Genomic DNA, 24,844 nt, shown 5'->3' with positions numbered 1-24,844 from the left:
GAGTGCACTTATTCGGAAGTAAAAATATGACCAAAAGTATAATTTTACTGGATCTGGTTTTTCTCTTCCATCAATGTATTTAACAGTTCTTCGTTATGAGATGAAAGTATAGATATATCGATATAAAATTATGAAACTTTCAGCATCACTATTTCAGGGAGTAGTTCAATGGGAGGCAAAACAGACGTATCAAAAGACAAAGTTTGCGACCGAAGTTGAGATTTTCTTTGATTGGAACTATTGACGGAACTAATAGTAGAATTGAAACATTTTCAATTCATATTCATTCAACATTGCCGCACTTTGTTTATTTTCTAACCGATTTCACGGAAAATACCTTATTGGGTCTTCTTTTCATGTATATTTCTTTCATTTTCGGTCCCTTGGTCCACTTTGATGGGTATTTTAACGTGTGAGTATTTTGGAACGGTTTTAAACTAAAATTTAATAAAACAAGTAACTCTACTGACTGAAAAATATAAATAATACGGTTTATGTACCTAACTACCTGTTTAAAAGTTACTTTAATAATGTATTTAAATTATAGCCTATCGAGGAATAACAAGTTCCTGTGAAAGAAGCAAGCTGATGAGTGACTTATAAAATGATTCTTTTGTATATTATGTGGATATGAAATCCCTGAAATACATTCACAAACTTAGCCCGAATAGCTCATTCCTGCTTCCCGCCCAAATGTAGGAAGGCGCCGGCGAGAAAACGAATAACTTTAAAAGAATACACTCCGTATAATAGAGTTATTTTCATGAAGTAAGTACGACGAAAGAAAGTAACACGAGAATGATATATGGCGAAAGTTTCGCAAAACACATCGCGAAGATATAATATTCCTTTGAATCCGTTGTTACTCCCCACTTTGTGAATTTTTGTATAAATCTTGTTTGGTTGCACGAAGTTGCTGTATACTTTTGTGGTTCTTTTTTCTTGTCGGCAAGATCAGGAAGGCTTATTGTGATACTGGAGCGGAGTGGACTGTATGTGGTTGGTTTGTAGGCCCTGGGGGTGCTTGAAGCTCGTGGGAGTAATAATAAACGGGAATTGTGATTGATCCGTGTATTTTCGTGTGAAGAGCAGAAACGGAAGAGGAAGTTGAACATAGACAATGATATGAAATATAGAAAACATAGATAATGATCATAGACAATTAATGTTGCTAGCCAACATGCTGCGGCCTCACAAGATGAGAAAACAAATAATATTTTTCTTAATAAATGTATGAAATATAACTCTGTGCCTATGTACTTAACATCTTTAGGTATCAATTTACTTTTACAATAATGGTTTTTTAATAATATACCTATACGTATTAGGAAATAACATTCAAACCACAACATTAAGTATATTAACAACTGATGTTATACTATATTAACAACAAAGGGAAATTACACATGTAGTTATCTAATAAAACACAATAATAACAATGGTGTTAACAAAACAGTTTAACAATAACATCAAAGTTAGGTTGAATTACAACTACATCAACAAGTACTTAAAATTAATTACTTACTAAATATTATCCTCAATAGGTAATATGCAAATTTTATTTATAGCCCTAATGTGAGACTTATTATTAGGAGTTCTCACTTCTACAGCTCTAACCTTGCTGTCATGCCCGGGGAAGAGTTTTACAATCCTGGCCATGGGCCACATCATTGGAGGTGCGTTGTCCTCTTTTAAAATAACTAGACTACCTAGTTTAACATTACATACATCAAATTTCCACTTAGGTCTATTTTGTAATACATTTAAATAGTTTTTGTGCCAGACTTTCCAAAATGATTGTTTGATTTGAGTACAAATTTGCCAAAACTTTAATCTATTTTGTGGGATATTAGTGATATCGCTTTCAGGGTACATCATTAAGGCGTTACCAATTAAAAAATGACCTGGTGTAAGGTAAGAGTAGTCAGTTGGGTCAGCGGTCAAGGGTAGCAACGGTCTAGAGTTGAGGACTGCTTCGATTTCACACAGCACAGTACTTAACTGTTCGTAGGTTAACACATTTTTACCTATCACCCTTTTCAGGTGGTACTTTGTACTTTTCACGGACGATTCCCATATCCCTCCGTACGTCGGTGAATAACATGGTATGTAATGGAATTGAATACCCTGTTGAGAAGCGAAATTATAAACTTGCTGACGGTGATTTTGTGAGCTTTGCAACTTATAGAGTTCGTTTAATTGATTATTGGCACCTTTGAATGTGCTAGCATTGTCACAATGTATTTCAGTCATAAGACCTCTCCTCGAAATTTGTCTTCGCAGGCAAGCGAGAAACGTGTCGGTGGTTAAATCTGAAGCTAGCTCGAGGTGAATAGCTTTTGTTGTAAAACATACAAAAACGCAGATGTAACCTTTTCCAATTACTGAGCGTCTTACGCGTGACAATTTAACATCGATAGGTCCAGCGAAGTCTACACCTACTCGCACGAAAGCTCTATTGGTAGAGGTTACTCTACTAGCCGGTAATGAACCCATGAGTTGTTTGGCTACCGTAGCCTTTTGTCTGAAACATGTAATACATTTGTGAGTTATTTTTTTAACTTCTGATAATCCATTACAAATCCAAAATCTTTGATTTAAACTAGATAATAATAGCTTAGGGCCTGCGTGCAGTAGTCTTTCATGCTCACTTCTAATAAGCAGTGTAGTAATGTGAGATTCTCTTGGTAATATAACTGGATGTTTTTGGTTGTAAGTTATATCAGCATGGTCAAGTCTACCACCTACGCGCAGGAGGCCTTCGTTATCTACAAAAGGATGTAAATTTGACAAGTTTCCTTTTAGATTGTTATTTTTGCACAAAGAATCTAGGTATCTCTGTTTCGAACGTACTTTATTATAAGCATTAAAGCGGAATTTAATTCAGCACTAGACAAATAGTCGTGATTTATTTTAGTTTTATTTTTATTCATATTGTTTAGAAATCGCAATATGTATGCTAAGAGTCTAACCATCTTTCTAAGATCAGAACAATTGCTGACTAAGCGCTCCAACACATACTCGAGCGGGCCTGTGTGAGACCCGTGGTCGCTGGAGAGCACTAAGCAGTGCTTCACTTCTGGTAAATCAGATGAAGTGTTCGTTTCAGTAATAGGAAAGTTATACTCACTGTCATTCAGGAAACGTGGGCCGTGCCACCATTGCTCGCAACTTGACAGCTCATGCGGCCTGACGCCTCTGCTTACGAGGTCAGCTGGGTTATTATCAGTACTAATATACAACCATTGCCAGCTGACGGTGTGCTGACGGATTACATTTACTCTGTTTGCGACATATGCTTGTAAATTCGTTAATTCCATTTTGAGCCATGCTAGGACAATCTGTGAGTCACTAAATAAGTAAACTTTGCTCACATTAACTTTTAATTTTAATGTGTCGTATGTTTTCGACATTAATTTAGATAACAATAGTGCGGCATTCAATTCGAGCCTTGGCACTGTCATCCCCTTTTTTTGTATAGGGTTTATTCTAGACTTAGAACAGAGTAGATGTAACGTGGTATTACCTGTTGGGGTGGTTACTCGCAGATAGATGCAACAACCGTGTGCCGTGGAACTGGATGCATCTGCAAACCCGATCAACTCCACTGTGTCTTCGTCTGAAAACCTTACATTTCTATTGATTTGAATTGGTTCCATGAGTCTTAAGTCTTCAGTGAATTGGATCCATTCCCTTTCTACATCAGTTGGAGGGCATGAATTCCAATCTGTGTTGTTGATCCATAACTTCTGCATTATTGATTTTGCTACTACTATTGTCGGATTTATGAAACCGATCGGATCGTAGCACCTACCTATATAACTAAGTATGCTTCTTTTTGTGAGTAGATTTGTATCGAACGTTCCTGGTGAAGTTATGATAAAATTATCCTCTTTAGTATTAATCTGAAGACCTAGGGTTTTCATATTGTAGTTGTCTTTTTGCAAATCAATACTGTCAAAGTGTTGATCCTCCAATGGTATATCTGACAAAACCAACTCGTTGTTGGAGGACCACTTATGAGTGTTAAAACTGCCTAAACTCAATAACGAGCATAATTGTTGTTTAGCTTCACGTACTGTGGCTAAATCATTGTGAGAATACAACACGTCGTCGACATAAGTGTTGTTCCTTAGTATGAATGCAGCTAAGGGATATTCATTCTCATACCTGTTAGCTAGTTCTATTAAACATCTAGTAGCTAAATAACTCGAACTCTTGAGACCATAGGTTACCCTATCTAGTCTAATGCATTTTATTGGTTGACTGGGATCGTCCCTCCAGAGAATGTTTTGCAGCGATGTGAACGCTGGATCTACCAGGATGTTCCTGAACATGCGCTTGATGTCTGAGGTAATGGTATACCTACCTAATCTGAACAACAGCATAATATCAAATAGATCTCTCTGAACCACAGGACCATTCAACTGTAAGTCATTCAATGATACTTTTTTGTTTGTTTTCATGCTCGCATCAAACACCGAGCGTACTTTTGTTGTTTTACTCTCTGGCTTAATTATTGCATGGTGAGGCATGTAGTAAGCTGCCTGTTTATTGATGTCATACATCTCAATGTCGACATAGTGACCATGACCAAGAGATAAAAATTCATGTATGAATTGTTTATATTGCATGAATAGCTCTGGGTTTGCCATTAATTTCTTTTCTAAGTTATGAAATCTTTTCAGAGCCAAATTAAATGAATCACCTAGTGTCTCTTTTACTTCAGACAGAGGTAATTTCAAGGGCAATGGAACTTGAAACTGTTTATCTTTGAGTTCTACTGAATTTTGGAATATTTGCTCACAGAGCTCATGTTCTGGAGACTTCTCTGAAAATATTTCAGGTACTTTTTCATTTGTCCAAAATTGGCCTAGTGTTTCATTGAGATCCATTTCACATTTTAGCACTACCTTATTACATAATATTTGACCCTTAATGGAACCTGTCGGCAGACTCCCTCCGATGATGTGGCCGAAGTGTGTGTTAAAGATGTGCAGATCATTCTGAGCTGGCGACTGCTTCCCGCTGTTGTTGGCAGGAGTCACACTGCTCTTCTCCGGCAGTAGCACCTGAAACATTATGTTGGCACCCATTAACATGTGAATGTCACTTGGCACATTGAATTGCTCGTCTGCCCATTCAATGTTAGATGGAAGCTGTAACTCATCTAAATTGATTTTAGATTGGGGCAGTTGAGAGGTAATCTGATCGGTGACGTGACAGGTTACTGTGGTCTTGAAGGCTGATTTCAGTGAATGAATCTCCAACGGGACGCAGTATTTCAAATGGTTCTTTGCATTTGATATGCCTATTATATTTGTGGCACTTTGTTTGGGAGTTAAACCCAAGAGCTGGACTAGTTTTGAGGTGACTATTGAAACTTGAGATCCACTGTCCAGTAGTGCTTTGAAATGAACCTCTGTACCATCCTTTGCAATAGCCTTCACTCTAGCTGTGGGTAAAAGTACATTACTGTTATTATTGCCTGTTAAAGTAACAGGAGGTGCGAGGGCAGGCTCATTGTAATGCACCAGAGTGTTGTGGGGTCCTTTGCACTCAGCACATCTGAAGTGAAACCTACACTTTGAAAAATGCGCACCAAGACAGACATTGCACAGCTTATTTTGTTTAACAAAATCTATCCTCTCCTTGCTCGCCATCAACTGAAACTGTTTGCAATTAAATAGCTTATGATTTGTCGACTTACAATTTAAGCAGGTTGGCGGCTTGTCAGCTGCGGCTGCATGTGCTGCTACCTTCCCGTAGTTCGACCATCTTGCTTGGGGTTGTTGGTGGTGAAGACCCTGGTCGGTGCCCTCCAGCGCCAGAGCCCTTTTGTCCAGATAGCAGAGCAAATCCTCCAGGCTGGGTTCGGCGTCCAGGTCCCGCTCGAGTTGATATGCCCGAGACGTATAACCATCTAATTTGCGCAGAATTATACATGTTAGTATGTGATCCCAGTATATGATGTTTGGATTGTGGTTTTTTATGGCGGCTACTTGTTGCCTAATAGCTGATACAAACTCTCTTAAGTTGCTTGCTGTAGATTTTCCTACTGTCCTCAAATCTAGAAGGTTGCATATATGTTCATTGACAATTCTGTTCTTATTTTCATATCTATTTTTAAGTAGTTTAAGAGCTTCCTGATAGCTTTCACCTACCAATGGCAGGTTCTTGATGAGATCAAAAGGCTCTTCTCTCACAAACGATCTGAGATAATACAGTTTTTGGATGTTATCTAGACTATTGTTGTTGTCAATTAGTGACATGAATATGTTTATAAATGGTACATAATCTATGAATTTACCTGTGAAAGTTTGTATATCTATAGGAGGTAACTTTATTGCACTTGTAGCTGGAGTTGAAGGTACAGTTGCCGCTGGAATCTGAGGTGGTGACCGTGAATTTATCTCTTTGTTTAAAATAGTGGCAATCGTACAAAACTGGTCTTCTACAATTGCGAAATCCTCAGAATCTTCGTGATCTATGCACAAGATTTCTTTGCTGAGGGATTCGTACTCCAGAAATGCACTATTTACTTTATCCAATTTAAGTTTTAAAGTTTCTAGCGGCAACTGTGACAACTCATTTCTAACGAAGCTATATAAACGTGTAATGGTACCTTTTACGAAGCCCCTTGCGGATTTTAGCTTTTTTAAATCCATTTTTGGTTGTAAATACAATTGCACCACTTAACTTTTAGCACTTATAGTCACTAATACTAAAATATTGTTCGATGTCAACCGAAAAATGGCGGCGTGAGTTGAATTTTTTCTGATTTGCACTTTGCGTTTGCGACTTTGACGGCTGCGGCGGGTCGGCTGACAGTCGGCGGTGTCTTCGTGCGCCGGATGCTCTCGGCCCGCAGAATCGCGCGCGCCGATTGGTCGATGGCACTGTTCTCAGCGCAGACTCGCAGATTCGCGCTCGCTGATTGGTTGTTGGTGGCGCTGATCTCAGCGCAGTCTTGCCAACCTCGACGATCGAAATTGCACCTTCCGCTGCGTTCTTGTTGCACACCACGATGGATAATTTGCGTGGAGCTGCAAGATGGCGCCCTTTTTGAACTTGTATGGCGCGAAGCTCGAAAATAGTTCGCACGGATTTTGCGTTTGTCGTACTTCCCAGCTTACCCCTCGATCCGAGAAGGACCATGGAGCGGAGTGGACTGTATGTGGTTGGTTTGTAGGCCCTGGGGGTGCTTGAAGCTCGTGGGAGTAATAATAAACGGGAATTGTGATTGATCCGTGTATTTTCGTGTGAAGAGCAGAAACGGAAGAGGAAGTTGAACATAGACAATGATATGAAATATAGAAAACATAGATAATGATCATAGACAATTAATGTTGCTAGCCAACAGATACTGTGTAAAGTGTTAAGAGTTTTACTGCACGCCTTTTTTGTATGTTTTTAATTTATTATGCCATGATAAATTTATTATGATAAGATAAAGATAAGATAAAATATGTAGGAATGTATGTCATTGTATGTGTAGTATATAACTATAAATTACTAGATTTCTTGATAATATGTAGGTATACGTTAATGTAAAAGCTTATAATTCTTTATAAGTTTTTATTATTTATTGTATTAAATACATTATAACATTTATCCATAAGATAATATGTAGTCTCATTATATCTTGCCAAATATTTCTTGGCAAAAATACATACCAATATCAGTTTTATTAATAAACAACACGGTAAACAAACCGAAATTTCATTATGATCGGGCGCAAGTTTGCTCAGTAGCACCGTGAGTAATAAGATGGCCAAAAATAAAATGTCAAACATGAAAATTAAAAATTTAATATAATATTCAAGGAAAACTCACTCGTAAAAAAACGCTTTAATGCTTTACCGACGAAATTAAAAAGCTGACATGTCGGTCAACTCTGTATCGAGTTAATTAAAAATGAATTTAGCTGCAATATTCAAAGAGCTCTTTATCGTTTGCCGCGGCTTTTTCGTTCTCTTGTCGTCGGGACATTTTCTCTACCATATTTCTCAGCTTCTGCGTCTGCTAGCTCTAAGTACAGGATGTTCCTGTGATGTCCTTGAATGTATAAGATTTATTTGTTTATTGTTGATAATTTATACAGGATACACGGCTTAATCGTGAGTGGAGAAGAAAATGGTAGCCGTCATGCATTGTTGTTGCATTTCTGAACGAGCTAGTTTTTCCCGCGAACTTTGTAGGCGAATGCCTCAAAAGGTTTTCCCTTGGGAACCGGGACCTTAGCGCGTATCATATTTCCTTATTAAAACTAACACAACTAACGTGAATTTGACATTTATTGTTTTCCAACCCATTTATACAACATACTTACTTACTTACTTACTCCGCTGGCTCAGCGACCCAAAGTGAGTCTTGGCCTCCGATACAAGAGATCGCCACTTCTGACGGTCCAGTGCAGTCTCCCGCCAGTCAACGACTTGTAACTCGCGCAGGTCCGCCTCCACCGCGTCACTCCAGCGGTACCTGGGCCGGCCCACCGGTCGGCGCCCCGTCGGACGGCCCATGTAGGCTCTTTTTGCGCTACGATCTTCTCCCATTCTCTGGAGATGGCCTAGCCAGCGAAGTCTGTGGGCTTTTGTTTCTCCCACTATGTTAGCCCCCGCCATCAGATCTTCCAGTTCGGCGTTTTTCAGGACTCTCCAGCTTCCATCGGGTCTCTGTCTTGGGCCAAAGATCTTCCTTAGGACCTTCCGTTCCGCCACCAGCAGTTTGCTCTCTTCTTTCTGCGTTAACGTCCAGGCCTCACACCCGTACATCAGTATCGGTCTTATTACCGTTTTGTAAATTCTGAGTTTGGTGTTTCTGCTCAGAAGCCTAGACGTCAACACTTTATGCAAAGCGGCACTGCAGCGCAGGAAGCTTTGGATGCGGGTATCGATTTCCTCGTCGCGAGTGTTCGTATCCGTGACAGTGCAACCTAGGTATTTAAACCGGGAGACCCCTTTGTACGTCACATCTCCAACATGCAGGTCTTGTCTGCGAACGGACTTGTCCTTGTAGCGCTTCATGTGGAGATATTCGGATTTTCCGCGGTTTATTCTTAAACCAATTTTTCCGGCTTCTGTATCAAGGAGTTTCGCAGCTTTCCGAACCTCTTCAGCTGTTTTGCCCAGCACCGCTAGGTCATCGGCATAGCCAACCACCTTGTGCTTTCCATTGAGTTGTAGCCCGAAGTCAAGTTCTAAAACTCCTCTGAGAACATGCTCCAGGGCTAGGTTGAAAAGCATAGGCGATAGGGCATCCCCCTGCTTTAGACCGGTGACCACCGCGAACTCATCCGTCAGTTCTCCTCTTTATACAACATACATAGATAAAATTAAACAAACGCATCTAAGTCTTATTTTATTATTTCTGATATTACCAAACCCAAACTTGGAAAAATTATAGCCTCAACGTACATTTTATCCTTGAGCACCCAGCACTCAACGCCACCAACAAAATCTGTTCGCTCGATCGTCAGGTAAGCCCAATTGAATTGAAACCTAAATCAAGCTCAAGCCGCAATCCAGCCAGAAATAAGAGTGCGACTAAACGACGTTTTGGACGAAGAATTCGTGGAGATAAATTGGTGAGGCATTTGGGAATAGCCCGCGAGATCCATGGCGCTACAGGACGGAATGCAAGACGCTACGTCTTATCCTCAGAACAAGGAGTTTGAGAGAAGTTCCTGGTATTTGAAGGTTAAATTGATTTTGAGTTGCAGTGGGTGGTTCTTTTTGAAATAGGTTATAGAAAATAACCTAACCAACCTTAAAAAAACCCGATATTTAACAGTGAAAGTTGCATAACTTTTGAAAGTACAGATACACAGACACGTTAAATTTATATGTTGTTATCAATATTTTTGAATTTTAAATAACCTGATTAAGTTATTCATGTCTGCATATGTACATTAACTTTCGTAGACACAGCAGGACTCGAGAAGGGAATATATCCCTCTTAGTCAAGGATTTACAAATAGGTATTTCACTTCTTCTTTTTGTGCGCGACTTTTCACCTAAACCCAAATTATTTTCAGAATTTCACTGAGCAAGTCCCGGTGTTCCTTATTTAATTTGCAAATATGAAGGTTGTTTTTTTTATTTTTAGGAAATAATTAAATATGAAGTTATGTTGAATTCTGGTGTTCTGAGAATTTGTGATGCTTTAGCTTTACTGATGTAATTGTTTGTGGATAATCATAAACTTTTCTTGTTTGTTTCTTATTATAGGTTGCTAACACAGATTGTAGATAGATTAGTTCGATATAAAAGGAGATAGTTGACGGATCTTGGTTATTTATAATACTGAACCACTTGATATTTATAATATAACAAGTCGAAAAACTAATATGTTTATTATTTTACAGTTAACCCGGCCAAATGCGAGTTGGACTGGATCATAGAATTTCTTCCATAATAGGTATTAACCGTAACATAAATATATGGAACTCGATTGCATAGTACTATTTTTCCCTGTCGGTTCAAAACATAAACAAGCTACGTATTTTACGCACGCGTCATTTAAACTTTTATCTTTGATATTTCTTCACATTGAGCACATACAACCCGTTACTTCCTTTCAAAGAGTAAACCGCCGTCATAAAAACTTCACTTCTACGACATTAGCTTAAGACGCGTCGCTTATCCGGTATTTTCCGGCAACATTCCGGAAAATTCCAGTGACACAACTCGCTGCAATATTTTGCAGCTCAGCGGCATCACTCTAGCTTACAAAAAAAAAGTTACTGAGCGCTTCTACGTACAGTCAGCTGGATAAGTAGCTGTACACTTTTGTACCTTGTCAAAGTCACCAACTGCCTATTCAAACATTGACGGTTTGTCATTTAGGTAGTTTGACAAGATACAAAAGTGTATAGGTATAGCTACTTATGCAGCTGACCGTACACCCAACTCTATCTCGTAACACTAAACATACCAATTGCTAGACAGCTTTCGTGGGTTCGTTTTTTGTGAAGCTAGAGTATCCAAAGCCTTCCGACTACCGCTGGGGCTCCGGTACGAATCCGGATTCACATTTAATAAGGAATAAGTAGTGACGGATTAAATTTGATGTCCAGGAAACAGACTAGGTACAATGATAAATGCCTCTTAAAATTTTAACACGACATCTTACGCTATTATCTTTTGTAAAGTAAAGATGTCGACATAAGTTTTAAAATGGATTTAAACAAAACTTGCATATACTTACAAGAAGAATATTGAAAATAAACAATCCCACAATTATAAAGTAATCTCATTAAATATACAACCAAACTATAACTACTATACCTACTTATATGCTAACCTGGGCCTGTAGCACAGGGCGCTGTTAAGACGTGACAAGAGTTCTCCGTCACGCTCGCTCTTGAGGCTGCGGGATGTGAGTGAGCGCGATGCAAAACTCTTGTCACGTCTTAAATGCGCTCCGTACTAGCCCTTCCGAGTAGTACCAACACATTCTTCAAAAGTAAAAGTTTCAAAACCTTACACTGTAATGTTGTCACCCCACTTTAAAATTATGCATTCAAAATTATAGCTTACACACGGATTCCAGTACTGGGTGCATCTCTACGAGATAAGCTAGTGGGAAGGAGGCGGCACAATTTAATTCCATACCTCCTTTAGCCTGGATGCAGTTGAAAGCGCCCCCTGTATTTGAGGCGTGAGCGCTTTAAACACAAAATAGGTCAGACCCCGTACTCTTGAAACGCTATGTGTTATAATACTATACAAGCTTGCTTTTCTTCATTCAAAACATCACAATATTATTGTGTGCTTTTCATAATAATATTGTGATGTGGGGTATAATACTAGACCAACATGTTAATTGGAAGGCACACTGTCAAATGGTGTGCACGAAAATTGATAAATATGTGTTTGTCCTGAGAAGGATTGTTAATATTTCCACACTAGAAGCAGGAAAAATGGCTTACCATAGTTATGTATGCTCCAATCTGCGCTATGGATTAATTTTGTGGGGCAATTCAACTAATATAAATCTAGTATTTCTAGCACAAAAAAAAGCCTTAAGAGCATTATGTGGAATAAACGACTCTACCGTATCATGTAGACCATATTTTAAAAAGCTAAAACTTCTCACTTTGTGTTCATTGTACATATTAGACATAACGTTATTTATAAAAAAGAACACTGGCCTTTTCAATCCAAAACCGGAATCTTATAGCCGGCGACTAAGAGACAGATTCAAGAACAAATTAGATCTCCCTTTTGTTCGCAATGCTACCACACACAAGAGTGTATATCTAATGGCTGTTAAGATTTATAATGCTCTACCAAAGGAAATTACGTCTTTACCAGTGGGACGATTCAAACAGGCACTGTCCACATGGTTAATAAATAAATGCTATTATAATCTAGATGAATTTTTTAATGATAAATAATATTTTGACATGTTTTAATTTTAAGTTTTATTCCTACTATTTTTTGATGCCAGATGCAATGTATAATAATATAATATATTTGTTTTGTTTTATTTGTGCCATTATAATTATTTAAGCTATTTTTTTTTGCATGTTATTGTTTGAAGAATAATGTCATTTGAAATTAATAATGTAACCATCTTTATGTTTATTTATATTTTCTTTTAATATTATGATTTTTAAATTTTGATATTGTACGCTTTGTTTAAAGCAGATTGTGCCTGTTCATCTTTTGTATACTTTATACATTGTATACTTGTCTAACACCTGCAACTCACCTGTGACCACAATCGCAATAAATATATGGTTTCAATGGTTTCAATGGTTTCAATAAGCATGTTTCCAATAATTAAAATTCATGAAAAATGTTCTTTAAGCTAATACCTACTTACCTGTTGTTAAAACTTAAAGCTATTATAAGCACCACTTTTACTGACATTGTCTATATACGTATATAATTTAGAAGTAAATAAGAAGAAAGGCCAAAATCTCTGGCGGAAAAGAAATAAAATCATAGATGATAGGTGCTAGGTTCTAAAATAGTATTAGGTACCATAATACTTTTTTAATTAAGAAAACGGTTTAAAAAAAATGAAGCTTTTTTGACGAGAACGTAAGTCTGACCCAATGCATTGCGTTTCAAGAGTACCAAAGACCGGTTTGTACTAGAATTTGTTCGTTACCTCCCTCTTGCTGTTTCGTATATTGTAGGTTTAATTTGTGTTAATTTAAGATAAGGGGGCTGCGGTCTTATTTGTGTAAGAATAAAATGTTCTGCGTTTAGTTACGAGGCTATCTCGGTAGGGAGGAAAAATGCATGATTATTGGCTAAAGTCGGAGCAACTACAACTTGAAAATGTATAACGTATTAGCACAGAGACAGAGTTTGATGTAAGTACCTACCGGTTATTTGTCTTCGTGTCATGTAGTTACACAGTTAAATGAATATTATGTAACTCTTACATTTATTTTGAAGTTATCGACAAAAAAAGATAAATGTTTGGTGCAAGCCACCCTGACTCTAAAATGACATTTGTGCAACGCTAAATCGAATTTATTTTAAGAACGAAAACGAGCCCTTACGTAAAATATACATGCAAAAGTAACTTAACTAACCTTCCAGATTGGAAGAAAGCAAACAAACAACATTCTCAATAAATTCCGTGAACGGAACAACAACACAATAAACATTTCACGATGAGACGCGTCGACCGCACTTCACTCAAACGAAATTAATTCCAGTTGCCACCGCGTTGCCGCTCTAAACAGCCGCCATTTTGTATTAAACGTCAAAATAATGTCACGCGCGTCAAGTTTGCGCGGCAAATTGTCAAGTTAGTTATTTTAATCCAAAGTAAATCCTGCCGTATGTATCCTGACCTAGGTTGTTTTAAAATAAACCCTTTCGCCTTCGCAATAAAAGTCACATAACCTGTCTTGCCTTTAACAGCTGGTTAAATAGAATTCAAAATGTTAAATTGCCTTCTTGTTTAGACAAAAGGCTTTCAATTTATGTGAGCGTGGCATAGAACATCACTGCCGACGCGAATGTAACTTTAAGGGCTATATTTCACCGGGACGCCATGGCGGCGCAACCAGTCGCCGGCTACCAACAAAATGTATAGAGCTCTACGGGCTATATTTCACCGGGACACCATGGCGGCGCAACCAGCTCTATACATTTTGTTGGTAGCCGGCGACTGGTTGCGCCGCCATGGCGTCCCGGTGAAATATAGGCCTAAGAGTGAATTAACAAGAAGCGAGAATAACACCGGTGAAGAAACAAGCTGAGTAAGATGAAGTTTGTGCAATACAACGTTAATTTAGTTCATGTCGGGTTTACCTGAGGGATGGCGGTTTGGTGAATTCTTTGGTAAATGAGAGCTGCCCGGTGTAGAGTAAATGAAATACTTCAACCTAATTGCGGTAGGCTTTCACACTTTCTGCTGTTTCTTTTCGTAAATACTTCATTGTTGCCTTTTGCACGGGAGCTAAAGTTGTATAGAAGTTATTAACCTGAAATGAGAACACAGAATACGAAATTCTGTTATACTTAAAGTACTATTAAGGTTCACAAAAATAATATACCTATGGGTAGGTGTTTTCCTTTTTGTTTAATCCCATTTTTGCTCTCTATATGTGTGTCGTAGTCGTACGCTTAAGGTTAATATCATCATTTAGTAGGAAAATCTAAGAGAATGTAATCCAATAACTGAAATCACATTTCGAAATGCTGATCGGAAACGCATTTTACGAAATCGGATAATTTGGACCGATTAAACAGATCAGTTTGAAATGAAATGACGATAGAAACTCAATTTCAATTTTGTTTCGCCAGATTACGACACGGAACACCAAATAGATGCGGACTGTAGAGCTATGAGACTGAATTGTTAATAGAATTTCAGACATAACTTAAATACATACATTCTTTAACTACTTAATGTGGCTTTTTGTCTTTTCTGTTAGTTTCTTAATAGAGATACGAGAGTAGTCTTAGTAGAGATCAAAAAGAGCGAATCGGCCACAAATTGTTCCTTGGAATTATTTAAATAATTTATTTTTTAATAACTGTTTTGTGAAAAGGTAATTTTTTAAGTTTACTTTATAAAATAAGTATACTTAAAAATTCCAGAAAAAAAATATAGGTTTTATTATACTTAACTATATAACATTTAATACTAAATTGAGAATCGGTGAAGGCTGAACCAATGCCTTTAAATATTTAAATAAGTTTAAATTTTTAGCCAATTTTATGGCAATTTAGTTTTGCCCTACATAATATATTATTAAATTTCAGCAAAAATTCGGATTTTTTACCCAAAATTGCGTTGTGTTCTTGAGGGGGTTAAATGACATTTATTTTTATATTTATAGGACTTTCGAAAATAACTAACGGCTGTTGTAAGGTTTTTATATACTTAGTGTTACCTACGTATCTGGTTACCTATACTTACTAGTAAATGTATGTTAACTGTAAATTATTTTTATTTTTGATATATTGATGTTTGTTTATTCGATGTCAACCAAACCGATTAAAGAATTAAATTTTTAATCTTCATCTTATCTTAATTATCATTTGAAAATAAATATATTATTATGTATATATATATATTTCCGTCCTTTAAAGCCCTCAGTTTCTGCACAGCAACTCGGAAATCTGTTTCCGATCCTCAAACTCTATCGGAACACACTAGAGCTTGAAAAACCCACAGCAGCAGCGCACAGACTAAATTAGTTTATTTAGAAACTTGCTCGTTTACCGTCTCCCCGACAACTTGTCCGAAGTAATAACTTACTCTGTGGATATTGGGGGCTCACTCTATAAGCATCGAAAATGTGCTCGAGGACTTCTATTCTATTCTATTTATTCTTATCAGTGCCTGGGCTTTTGTGAAATGGTGGTAGAATCATAATATTGACCATCATAAAATATTGTACAATTATTATCTACCGTTTATTGTCAAGGTAAAGTAACCCTCCTCAACGGAGAGATTGCATGTTTATAACATAGGTAGTACGGAGACCCGTTTGCTGAGTTTTTATGTGAGTCTTGTGTATGTGAGGTCCGCAGATTCCACTTGAAGTTGGTTAGAGATTTTAAAGAGCATGTTTTTAATGTTGTTTTGAAGCAGCTATTGGTGAGATTGAAAGTTTTGTATTTAAAAAATTTTGTTGACCAGCTGCCTTTCCACCGCCGAGTGACAGATTATCTTATCTGTCAGACCCATACACATTATGTCAATTTTGACGTGATAATCAATACTGCTCGGTGCTAAAGTACAGTTGTGCGACCTGTAGCTTAGATTACCTAATATGAAACTTATGAATTGAAACCTACAAACTCGACCAACTAACTTCAGTACAAGGAACTTAGATTGTAGGAAGGTAAACTATAAATAAGTAACTTACACCAATCACTATAAACAAACTTCTTTCTAGATTCAACAGAAAACAGCAATTGAAGTTGTAGAAGTTAAGAGGCCATCGACGGCTTTACAGCAAAACTGTTTTAGATACCCCCAGAGAGGGCACAGAATAATTTATACATATTTCACTGAAAATAGTAAACTCTGGCGAGTAAAGTGACTAAAGCGCCGAAGTTCCTGGTTTGATTCCCGGTGGGATAGATTTGTTTAAACATAGATAGGTACTTTGTTTTCGGACTGCCATTACCAAAATTTTCCCGAATGATGTTAATAGATCGATGTCAGTTCATCAATTAAAAAAAGATCTCGACGAATTGAGAACCTCCTCCTTATTTTGAAGTCGGTAAAAAATAATACCATTCATACCACACTAAACTTTATAAGCCAGTAAATTAATCAGCAAAACAAACTGATCCATCTGCTACGGTACCTGTGGCATCAGCTAAGTGCAGTATGGTTGAGGCCCTCCTGTTAAGTTGCAGTCAGTCCCTTTGTGACATCAAACCCCGATTACGCCCCCTTAGCTCCGAGCCAGCACACACCGCCAGCTGTATACTACATGGGGTTACTCTATATGACGAAAAACTAAGTTTCGGAATGCTGCTGCGCGAACTGCGAAGTAATCTCGTTGTATGAAACGTGCTGATTGCGTGACAGCGCTAGTTTGTCCGTTTTACGTTAGTATAGAGTAACCATGCAGTAGGGCGATCACGAAAAAAAGAGCTAACGTATAGAATCGAATGCGAGTGCGACTATTGTCAAATTGACAGCACTTTCGAATACTTTTTACCTTTCGAATAGAATGACCACAGAGTACATAATATTATTCTGAGAATGACCTATGGAATGATAGCTGTCAAACTTTCGGAAATCTATACACCGCCATATTTTTGTTGACAGGTTGACAGCACTTTCGAATAGTCGTACTAGCATTCGATTCTATACGTTAGCTCTGTTTTTCGTGATCGCCCTACAGGTGTATGCTGGCAGAAATTTACTTCGTAAATGCTATGTGTTCCTAGTACCTGATTAGTTAAGTCTCTATATAAGTTTGGAGGACTGATCATTACAATTATTAATGTTATATTGGATCTATTTTATCATACACATTAAATTTTGTTAATTGCTTCTTTCAGTAAAAATAATTTTAATCTGGTTGATGCATGAATTCACAAAAAGAGTTTTTTAGTGACTTGAAAATGAAAAGGGTTAATTCATTATTATTCTGACACAATGTTAAATAATTATTTCGAACAATAACTTTTAATTAAACTGAGCCACTGTTTCAAATGTGGAGATTCGTGAAAATGAACAAGCTTAAACTTTGCATTAATTAAATTGTACAAAATGTACTCCTCGTATTTACTCCATTTACCCAAAACCTGCACTCGGAAGAGGTTTTGATGAATTTGACCTTTTTATAATAGATGGATAGATAGATAGGTAAAGCGTTTATTTGGTCCACTTTCTTACATACACAACAAATCACAATGACAGATATACATAGTTGCACTTATAACTAAATAGTAGCTATGATAAAGACAGAAACTTAATAAAAAGAATTTATTCAGATCAAACACAAATTTTATGAAATCTGTAGGTACTTTAAAAGAATTTAGGAAAACTTCGAGATATATATATTTATATCTGTCTTAAGGCTGATTTTACAATAGTCAGATAAACGCTATTTGACGAATAAATATGTAGCTGTCACTGTCTATTACAAATAGTCAGACGCGACACCATCAGAATTATTCCCCAAACAACCATTGAAAAATCAGCCCTTAATAAACAAATATCTAGCCCGGCCGGGGATCGATCCCGGAACCCTCGGCTCAGCAGTCAGAGTCACTAACCACTAAACCACCCAGCCCTCCATAAGCCCATGCGACAACATAATAGGTCCCCAAGCCGCGGCCCGGGCTGAGATTGCAGCATTTTTATAAAACTAACAATCATAATAGGAGCCCGGCTTGCACGGTTATTAAATATGGCCGGCTGGTAGTGACAGCAATGAAACAGATTATTTTCTTAAAAAATATACACGTAAAATGTCGAGTTTACATCCAGATAGTTGCACTTGGAAATAAGATTTTTGTAAACCTAGTAGGGGTAATTGAAAATAAAACGCTCCTCCTTCAATACTATAGTGTTTATGACACTTTTTAATATTTTTCTACTTAATAATAATTTACACACATTATGAATTTTAATTCTAAAAATTGATTCTAGTTTCTTCTTTCCAGAACCTGATTCAATGTATTTGAATTTCATGACAATGATTTATTGATTTAATTTCTTATTTATTTATATACAAAAACACTCCATTTTTGCTTTGAAATTTAGTACCTATGTTTTACAAATTCTTTCTCCAAAGAATTTGTAAAACATAGGTACTAAATTTCCTTACAAAGGCTGACTCATTGCCAAGAAGCTATTTCTTCCAGCCAACTGTTGATAGCTGGAAAGCAGTTGTATGAAATATTATCTCTTAAAATAGTGATGTTTTTAACCACTTTTACTACCAGCTGTACCTGTAGGTAACAGTACATAAGCTAAACCTACCACAGGGTTTATAAGCTAGTTCTGTGGTGCAGCTGAGTCCGTCTCGCTATACTTAATTCTCTTTTTGAGAGCGTTTAATACTGATGACGATAGCGCAGTGGTTAGTGACTCTCACTGCTGTGCTAAGGGTCCCGGGTTCGATTCCCGGCCGGGGCAGATATTTGTTTAAGGAACGATACTTACCGGATCCGGCCGGATTAAAGTTTGTACGTTATTTCAGTCCCTCTATATTATGCTCCTTTTCTTGTCAATACAAAACTTTATTTATAAATTGAATTAAAGGAACTAAAATTCTACATAGGTACGGTCAGCTGCAAAAGTTGTTTCCATTTACATTTCTGTACCTTGTCAAACTGACGAACCGTCAATGCTTCAATGAATAGATAGGCGGTTTGTTAGATTGACAAGGTTCGAAAGTGTATAGCTACTTATGCAGCTGACTGTACCTACATTATTTTTGTCACAAGTGGGATGTTTATATATGAGTATTTTTAGAAAAACATTATTACTTACGTAAGTATCTTACATTATTACCTACTTGAAACGGCAGCAGTCAACATCAAGTCAAAACATACATCTCCACATTTTAATAACTAACTTACGCAAGATGAAAGACGAAAAAACCTGCCGGAAATAAACGTACCCAATTTTAACATCGTGACGTTTGAGGACCTCTTAGATTAACAATATACACAGGATGGAGTGTCGGTGCATAAAAAACGTCTCGACAAATAACACCCTACTTCTACCAATGAGCTCTTATTTTGAATTAGTTCGGTTAGAAGATTTGTGACTTAATTCATTCATTAGAATAGAATAGAATAGAATAGAAATCATTTATTTGACACACAGCAAAAAAAAAGTTCACTTTCAAAAACAGCTAAGTAAGAAGTAAGAACTTAAGTAATAATTAAATTAAACAAAAATATATATATATTGTCAAAATAGAATGAATTAGGCCGACGACCGAATGGCGTAGTGGTTAGTGACCCTGACTACTGAGCCGATGGTCCCGGGTTCGATTCCCGGCTGGGGCAGATATTTGTTTAAACACAGATATTTGTTCTCAGGTCTTGGATGTGCCCGTAAAATAGCAATAGGCCCGCCCCCTATTACATTGGGACTAACATAACACTCTGGCGAAAAGTGGGTGCAGCAATGCACCTCTGCCTACCCCGCAAGGGAGTACATTTAGTACAAGGCGTGAGTGCGTGTGTGTGTGTGAATTAGGTTGAACTTAAAACGGTTTGACAGTGAACAAAATGGTAACAGTTTTTTTGCATTATTTTTGTATGGGGCAGTATAACATCTTGTTCGTATATTGTTATTCTTAGCATTTGAGGACCTTCATAATAAATTAGCTGAAGAACTCCCAAAAATGTTACATCAGAAAATGAGTCGTAGCCTAAATAAACTTATTACTTAAGATTGCTGTGACTTCTTTCAATGAATACGACTGAGGAAGCAAATGAAATGTATTCATCCCCATTAAAAGCGTCTATTTCCTTGTATCAAGAGTATATAAATAAATATATGCCTCGTGCCTAGGTTATTTACCTAAATAAGGTACAATGTTCAAAAATAAATGAGTTTAATAGATGTTCTTTGTTTTCTAAAACGACAATAATTGATTTTTTTCTTCAACTTAAAAAGAAAGCCTTTTACAAACATGCAGACTTGTACTGACAATGATATCGATTCTGAAGGCAGAAATTTTAAATTTAGCGATGTCAAAACCTTAATTTCTTTGTTTAAAATTCGTCTCTATGATTGTTTCCGTAAATGTCATTTTATGCTAGCAATTTTTTTAGTTTGACAGCGTTAAAATTAGAATTTCTGCCTTCAGAATCAACATTATTATATAACTTATTATCAATCATTTCAATCTTGATTCCTTCAATGATCGATAGGTTAACGTGGATAGAGGACTATACAACTCTACAACCTACCCAAAATATTTATACCTGCATACATACATTAAAAAAGCTTACACCAGTTACAGTAAGATTCACGGCACATACAGGGTGTTACATTTAAACCGAACCGCGCATGAACGTTACATAAAATGAACACATTTACATCAACAGGCCATTTTGGGTGATGTCGAAAATGTTCATAAAGCTTATAATGGCATTCGCATACATGTGAAATGCTTGTTTTATCGACACTTTGGCCTGGTTCTTTGGTACTTATGGTTCGTTATTGTATTTTGTTTTCACGCAAAACGTGTTATTAAATTGTTTTGATGATAATTTGTGTGTTTAAAACGTGTATATTTGTACGTAGTTAAAGCAAAGTTTAATTGAAGCTCTGTCTATACTTAAAAGCATAAAATGACAGACCATTTCAACTCAAACTTATGACAAACATGTTTATTAAGTGAAATAAAATTAAATAGTATAATTAAGTTTTATTTATTTAAAATCATGCATCGAATTCAAACTGGTTGCAGTGTTTGTTAAAGTCGAGTAACAAGCCTATTATTCGAGTCAACAACACTGCAATTTGTACAATTGCTTCTAAATTTTTTATGCATTCGTCAATTAAAGGTAAAATAGAAAATCACATGCACTTTAAAGTAAGTGGTGTGTGGTCAATATACCATGTAATTTTATAAGTAGACGACTCGAAAGTAAAATTAGGTATATAGCTAGGTATTATTGAAAAAAAAATGTTGTTATCCATATAAGCAGTGAGCGGTGCGCCTTAGACTAAGAAAAGGTCTTTAAGGATTTATACATGGGAGTAAAAAAAAGACGGAAGGAATCTCGCAAACTATAAAATGAGGCACAGCAATGGTGGCGACATGAGAGTGTTTGGGTGCGTAGGTGCTACGTGATTGGCGCGCGGCGGCAGACTGACTTACTTTGAGTGTGAATATGTGTGTGCCGGGCTCGTCTCAACAATGAAATCGACTTACTTTGGGTGCCTCACTTTTAGTTAGCGAGATTCCTTTTGTCTTTTTTTCTACTTCCATAGATTTATACCTATTATTTTGTACATACCTATAAATAAGTCCCATTAGCAAATGTGATAGAGTGCAATAACAATAACTCACGTACTTCTAACTAATATCACTTAATCAAAGCCAACAAAGGACGGAACGGTATCTAAAATGCATTAATTTAGCATAATAAATATTTGGTCATAGCATTATACAGGGCGGGATTTTATCAATATCGGTAACTCTTCTATATACCGGATAGGGACCGATCAATTTGAAAATTAAACAGCTGATTTGTTTCAAAATTTTTGTGAAACATTATTAGTATGAAACTGTTTTTAAAAACTTCTATGTCGTTCCCTCATTGAAAGCTAAACCATTTTCACACCGTTCTATATACCTTCTAAATGTTCACTGAAAAAGTTCCACCCTATGTTGTATTTGCAAAAAGGGTATACTAAGTCGAAACCTACATGTGCAGCATGGTATATCTAAGCCCGAAACTGAAATCAGAATTTATAGAAACTATGTTGGTCACGTGACTTTTTACTATGGAGAATGACTTTTTTTTCGCGAATTTTGAAATTCTTGCAACAGCCTGTATACAATACATGCTCTCTGATTCAATGAGTACCTATTCTGTGCCATCGCCGCTATTATTGGACTTAGCCATTAATATTACTGGGTAACTGAAAAAAGCACCTTTATTTGTATGGTAATCCGTTACAGCCCTTTTATTGCCCTGAAAAGGCAATGCCTACGCAGTTATTAGATGTAGTCTTTCATTAAACGTTGCTTTTCTATAAAGGTGCAATGTAAATGTATACTACATGACATGCTGGTGTGGTGATAGCATTAAATTCCATCACGTATTCAATAGACGTGACTATCATCGCATCTCATCATTAGAGATAACCCTCCTTAGGAAGATAATATGATCTAAACTTAACAAGTATTACAACAAAATCATAACCTTATAAATAATAAATAAATCAACACAAACATTATACACTTACGAGCAATGATAAATGCATTTGAAAATAATTTTTGAAGAATATGTCTCTTCAGACATTTCCTTCGTAATTGACACACAAACGGACACCATACTTTTAAAACAGAAAGACAAAAAATTACACTTAGGTTTATTCTAAATATATAAACACTCACCTTGTACTAATGTACTCCATTGTGGGGTAGGCAGAGGTGCGTTGCTGCACCCACTTTTCGCCAGTGTTATATTAGTTCCAATGTAATAGGGGGCGGGCATATTGCCATTTTACGGGCACATCCAAGACCCGAGAACAAATATCTGTGTTTAAACAAATATCTGCCCCAGCTGGGAACCCGGGAACTTTGGTTCATTAGTCAGGGTCACTAACCACTACGCCATCCGGACATCTAGGTGTATTCGTAACCTAAATACTGAATATTTATATCATTTTTATATTTAAAGCTGCGGTACTTTTCCCGATGCAAAAATGCAGTACGAGTATCTGATACCCAATTCTGGGAAAGTATTATAAGATTATCTCGTATTATCTTACTAGGTAGGTATAATACAATTGTTATTGTATTAAATTTTGTGATTGGTACAATTATTTTTTTAATTATAGTGGCTGCACTTTACTTTTTATACAGGCAAAATAAAGTATAAGGTGGTGCAGAGGTCCAGTGGTTACTTTTGTGTATTAGTATCATAATTATTTCAGAAACTTGAACAAAATCACTTAAAGCTACTCAACATTTTTAGCATAACTTTTTAGCACCAGAAAACTGTAAAACACTCCCGGGACGTCTTTATAATCCCGGGTTTTTGGGACGGAGGGTTTGACACCGGGACACCTGATTCTGTCGATAAAAGTAAAGTTTATTTAAAAGTACGTAGAAATAGAGGCCACATACTTGCATTTACTTTCGGCTATATTCTGGGGTGTTAGTATAAGTGGAACCAGCAACCGCATTCTAGAAACCTTGTGTCACGTTTGACTTTAAGTTGATATTTTTTTTAGGAATAGAGTTTGATGATGCTCCTTAATGAGGCCTATGTCTTGAAGGCTTATTTTCATATAAAATTTCAGGGATACTGGTCAAAAAAGAGATCAACCCAATAGCATTGAATGAAATTAGGTAGGAGACGAATATAAATTATGTAAGGTGTTATATTCATATTCTAAATAGTTTCAATGCTGCACTGTGTCTGAAAGCAGAATGCCTACGGTGAAATTTCGTTTTCGTTCTTCGGAATTTCGTTCTCGTAAATATTTCGGCTTAATACTTGAGACTCTAGAGGACACTTTTCGGCTAAGACACAACGTTTTCGGAACTCTACTTAAAACGAAGAGAAGATGTGCTTAAAGTGTCAAACTTGCAACCATCTATTCCGAGCACTCACAAAGTTTTTCTAATACCGCAAGTGGTAAATTGAAAACGGCTGAAAAAGAACTTGAAATAAGGTCAGACGTTTTTGAGTAAAACTTTAGTGGGTCTTACTTAAAATGTCTGTAGCAACTGGCGGTAAATAGGGGGAAGTACAAGGTTCACTGGGTACATTTCTGTAAGGTGTTCTCACGTTGTTAATAAAAACCTGGATGTGAAGCTGTATTCTTATGTTACTTACTTAAATAGTAAGATATTTTCTCAGTAGCAGTAGTGGGACACTACATATATATGTAAAACAAATTTTGTTGATGATTGTTGTTGATGTAGTAAGAATGTTCAATGAAATACTGTCTGAATGAAATTAAATCCTCTAAAGTGAAATGCAGAGATAAAATAAGGCAATGAGAGAAGCCATCTACTATCTAGCGTCGCTAATTGAAAAAAAAACACATCAGTTGTGTTAAAACTCAAATACATAAAAATACAATTTAAAAACATATAAGTGTACAAAAGGTGGACTTAATGCTAAAAGCATTTTCCACCAGCCGACCTACAGATTATCATGATTACCAAGAGTTTGTGGTG

At 36.7% G+C, this 24,844-nt stretch overlaps 2 protein-coding genes across 2 annotated transcripts in view; one reads left to right on the top strand and one right to left on the bottom strand.

Moving 5' to 3' along the window:
• LOC105386401 (connectin) overlaps positions 1-24,844 on the top strand; it is a 190,816-nt gene that overhangs the window by 80,229 nt on the left and 85,743 nt on the right. The window lies entirely within an intron of this gene.
• Positions 2,855-6,837, bottom strand: LOC105398842. Its single transcript, XM_048627165.1, has 3 exons — positions 6,626-6,837; positions 5,711-5,923; positions 2,855-5,072 (listed from the first exon to the last, which is right to left on the bottom strand). The coding sequence occupies exons 1-3, from the start codon at positions 6,666-6,668 to the stop codon at positions 5,002-5,004; spliced, it is 327 nt and encodes a 108-aa protein (XP_048483122.1). The 5' UTR covers positions 6,669-6,837; the 3' UTR covers positions 2,855-5,001.

The sequence above is a fragment of the Plutella xylostella genome, chromosome 18 (assembly GCF_932276165.1).
Source record: "Plutella xylostella chromosome 18, ilPluXylo3.1, whole genome shotgun sequence".
NCBI classification, from domain to species: Eukaryota; Metazoa; Arthropoda; class Insecta; order Lepidoptera; family Plutellidae; genus Plutella; species Plutella xylostella.
Note: the sequence above shows the minus strand (reverse complement) of the source record. Positions and strands in the feature narration are given on the sequence as shown.

Bases quoted from the DNA above. Each gene is read 5' to 3' on its own strand.
- LOC105398842 (XM_048627165.1), bottom strand. From the start codon at position 6,668: ATGGATTTAAAAAAGCTAAAATCCGCAAGGGGCTTCGTAAAAG. The intron at 5,924-6,625 runs GTACCATTACAC...TGCGCAAATTAG, and splicing joins CGCAAGGGGCTTCGTAAAAG to ATGGTTATACGTCTCGGGCA. The intron at 5,073-5,710 runs GTAAGTCGACAA...ATAATGTTTCAG, and splicing joins GCCGCCAACCTGCTTAAATT to GTGCTACTGCCGGAGAAGAG.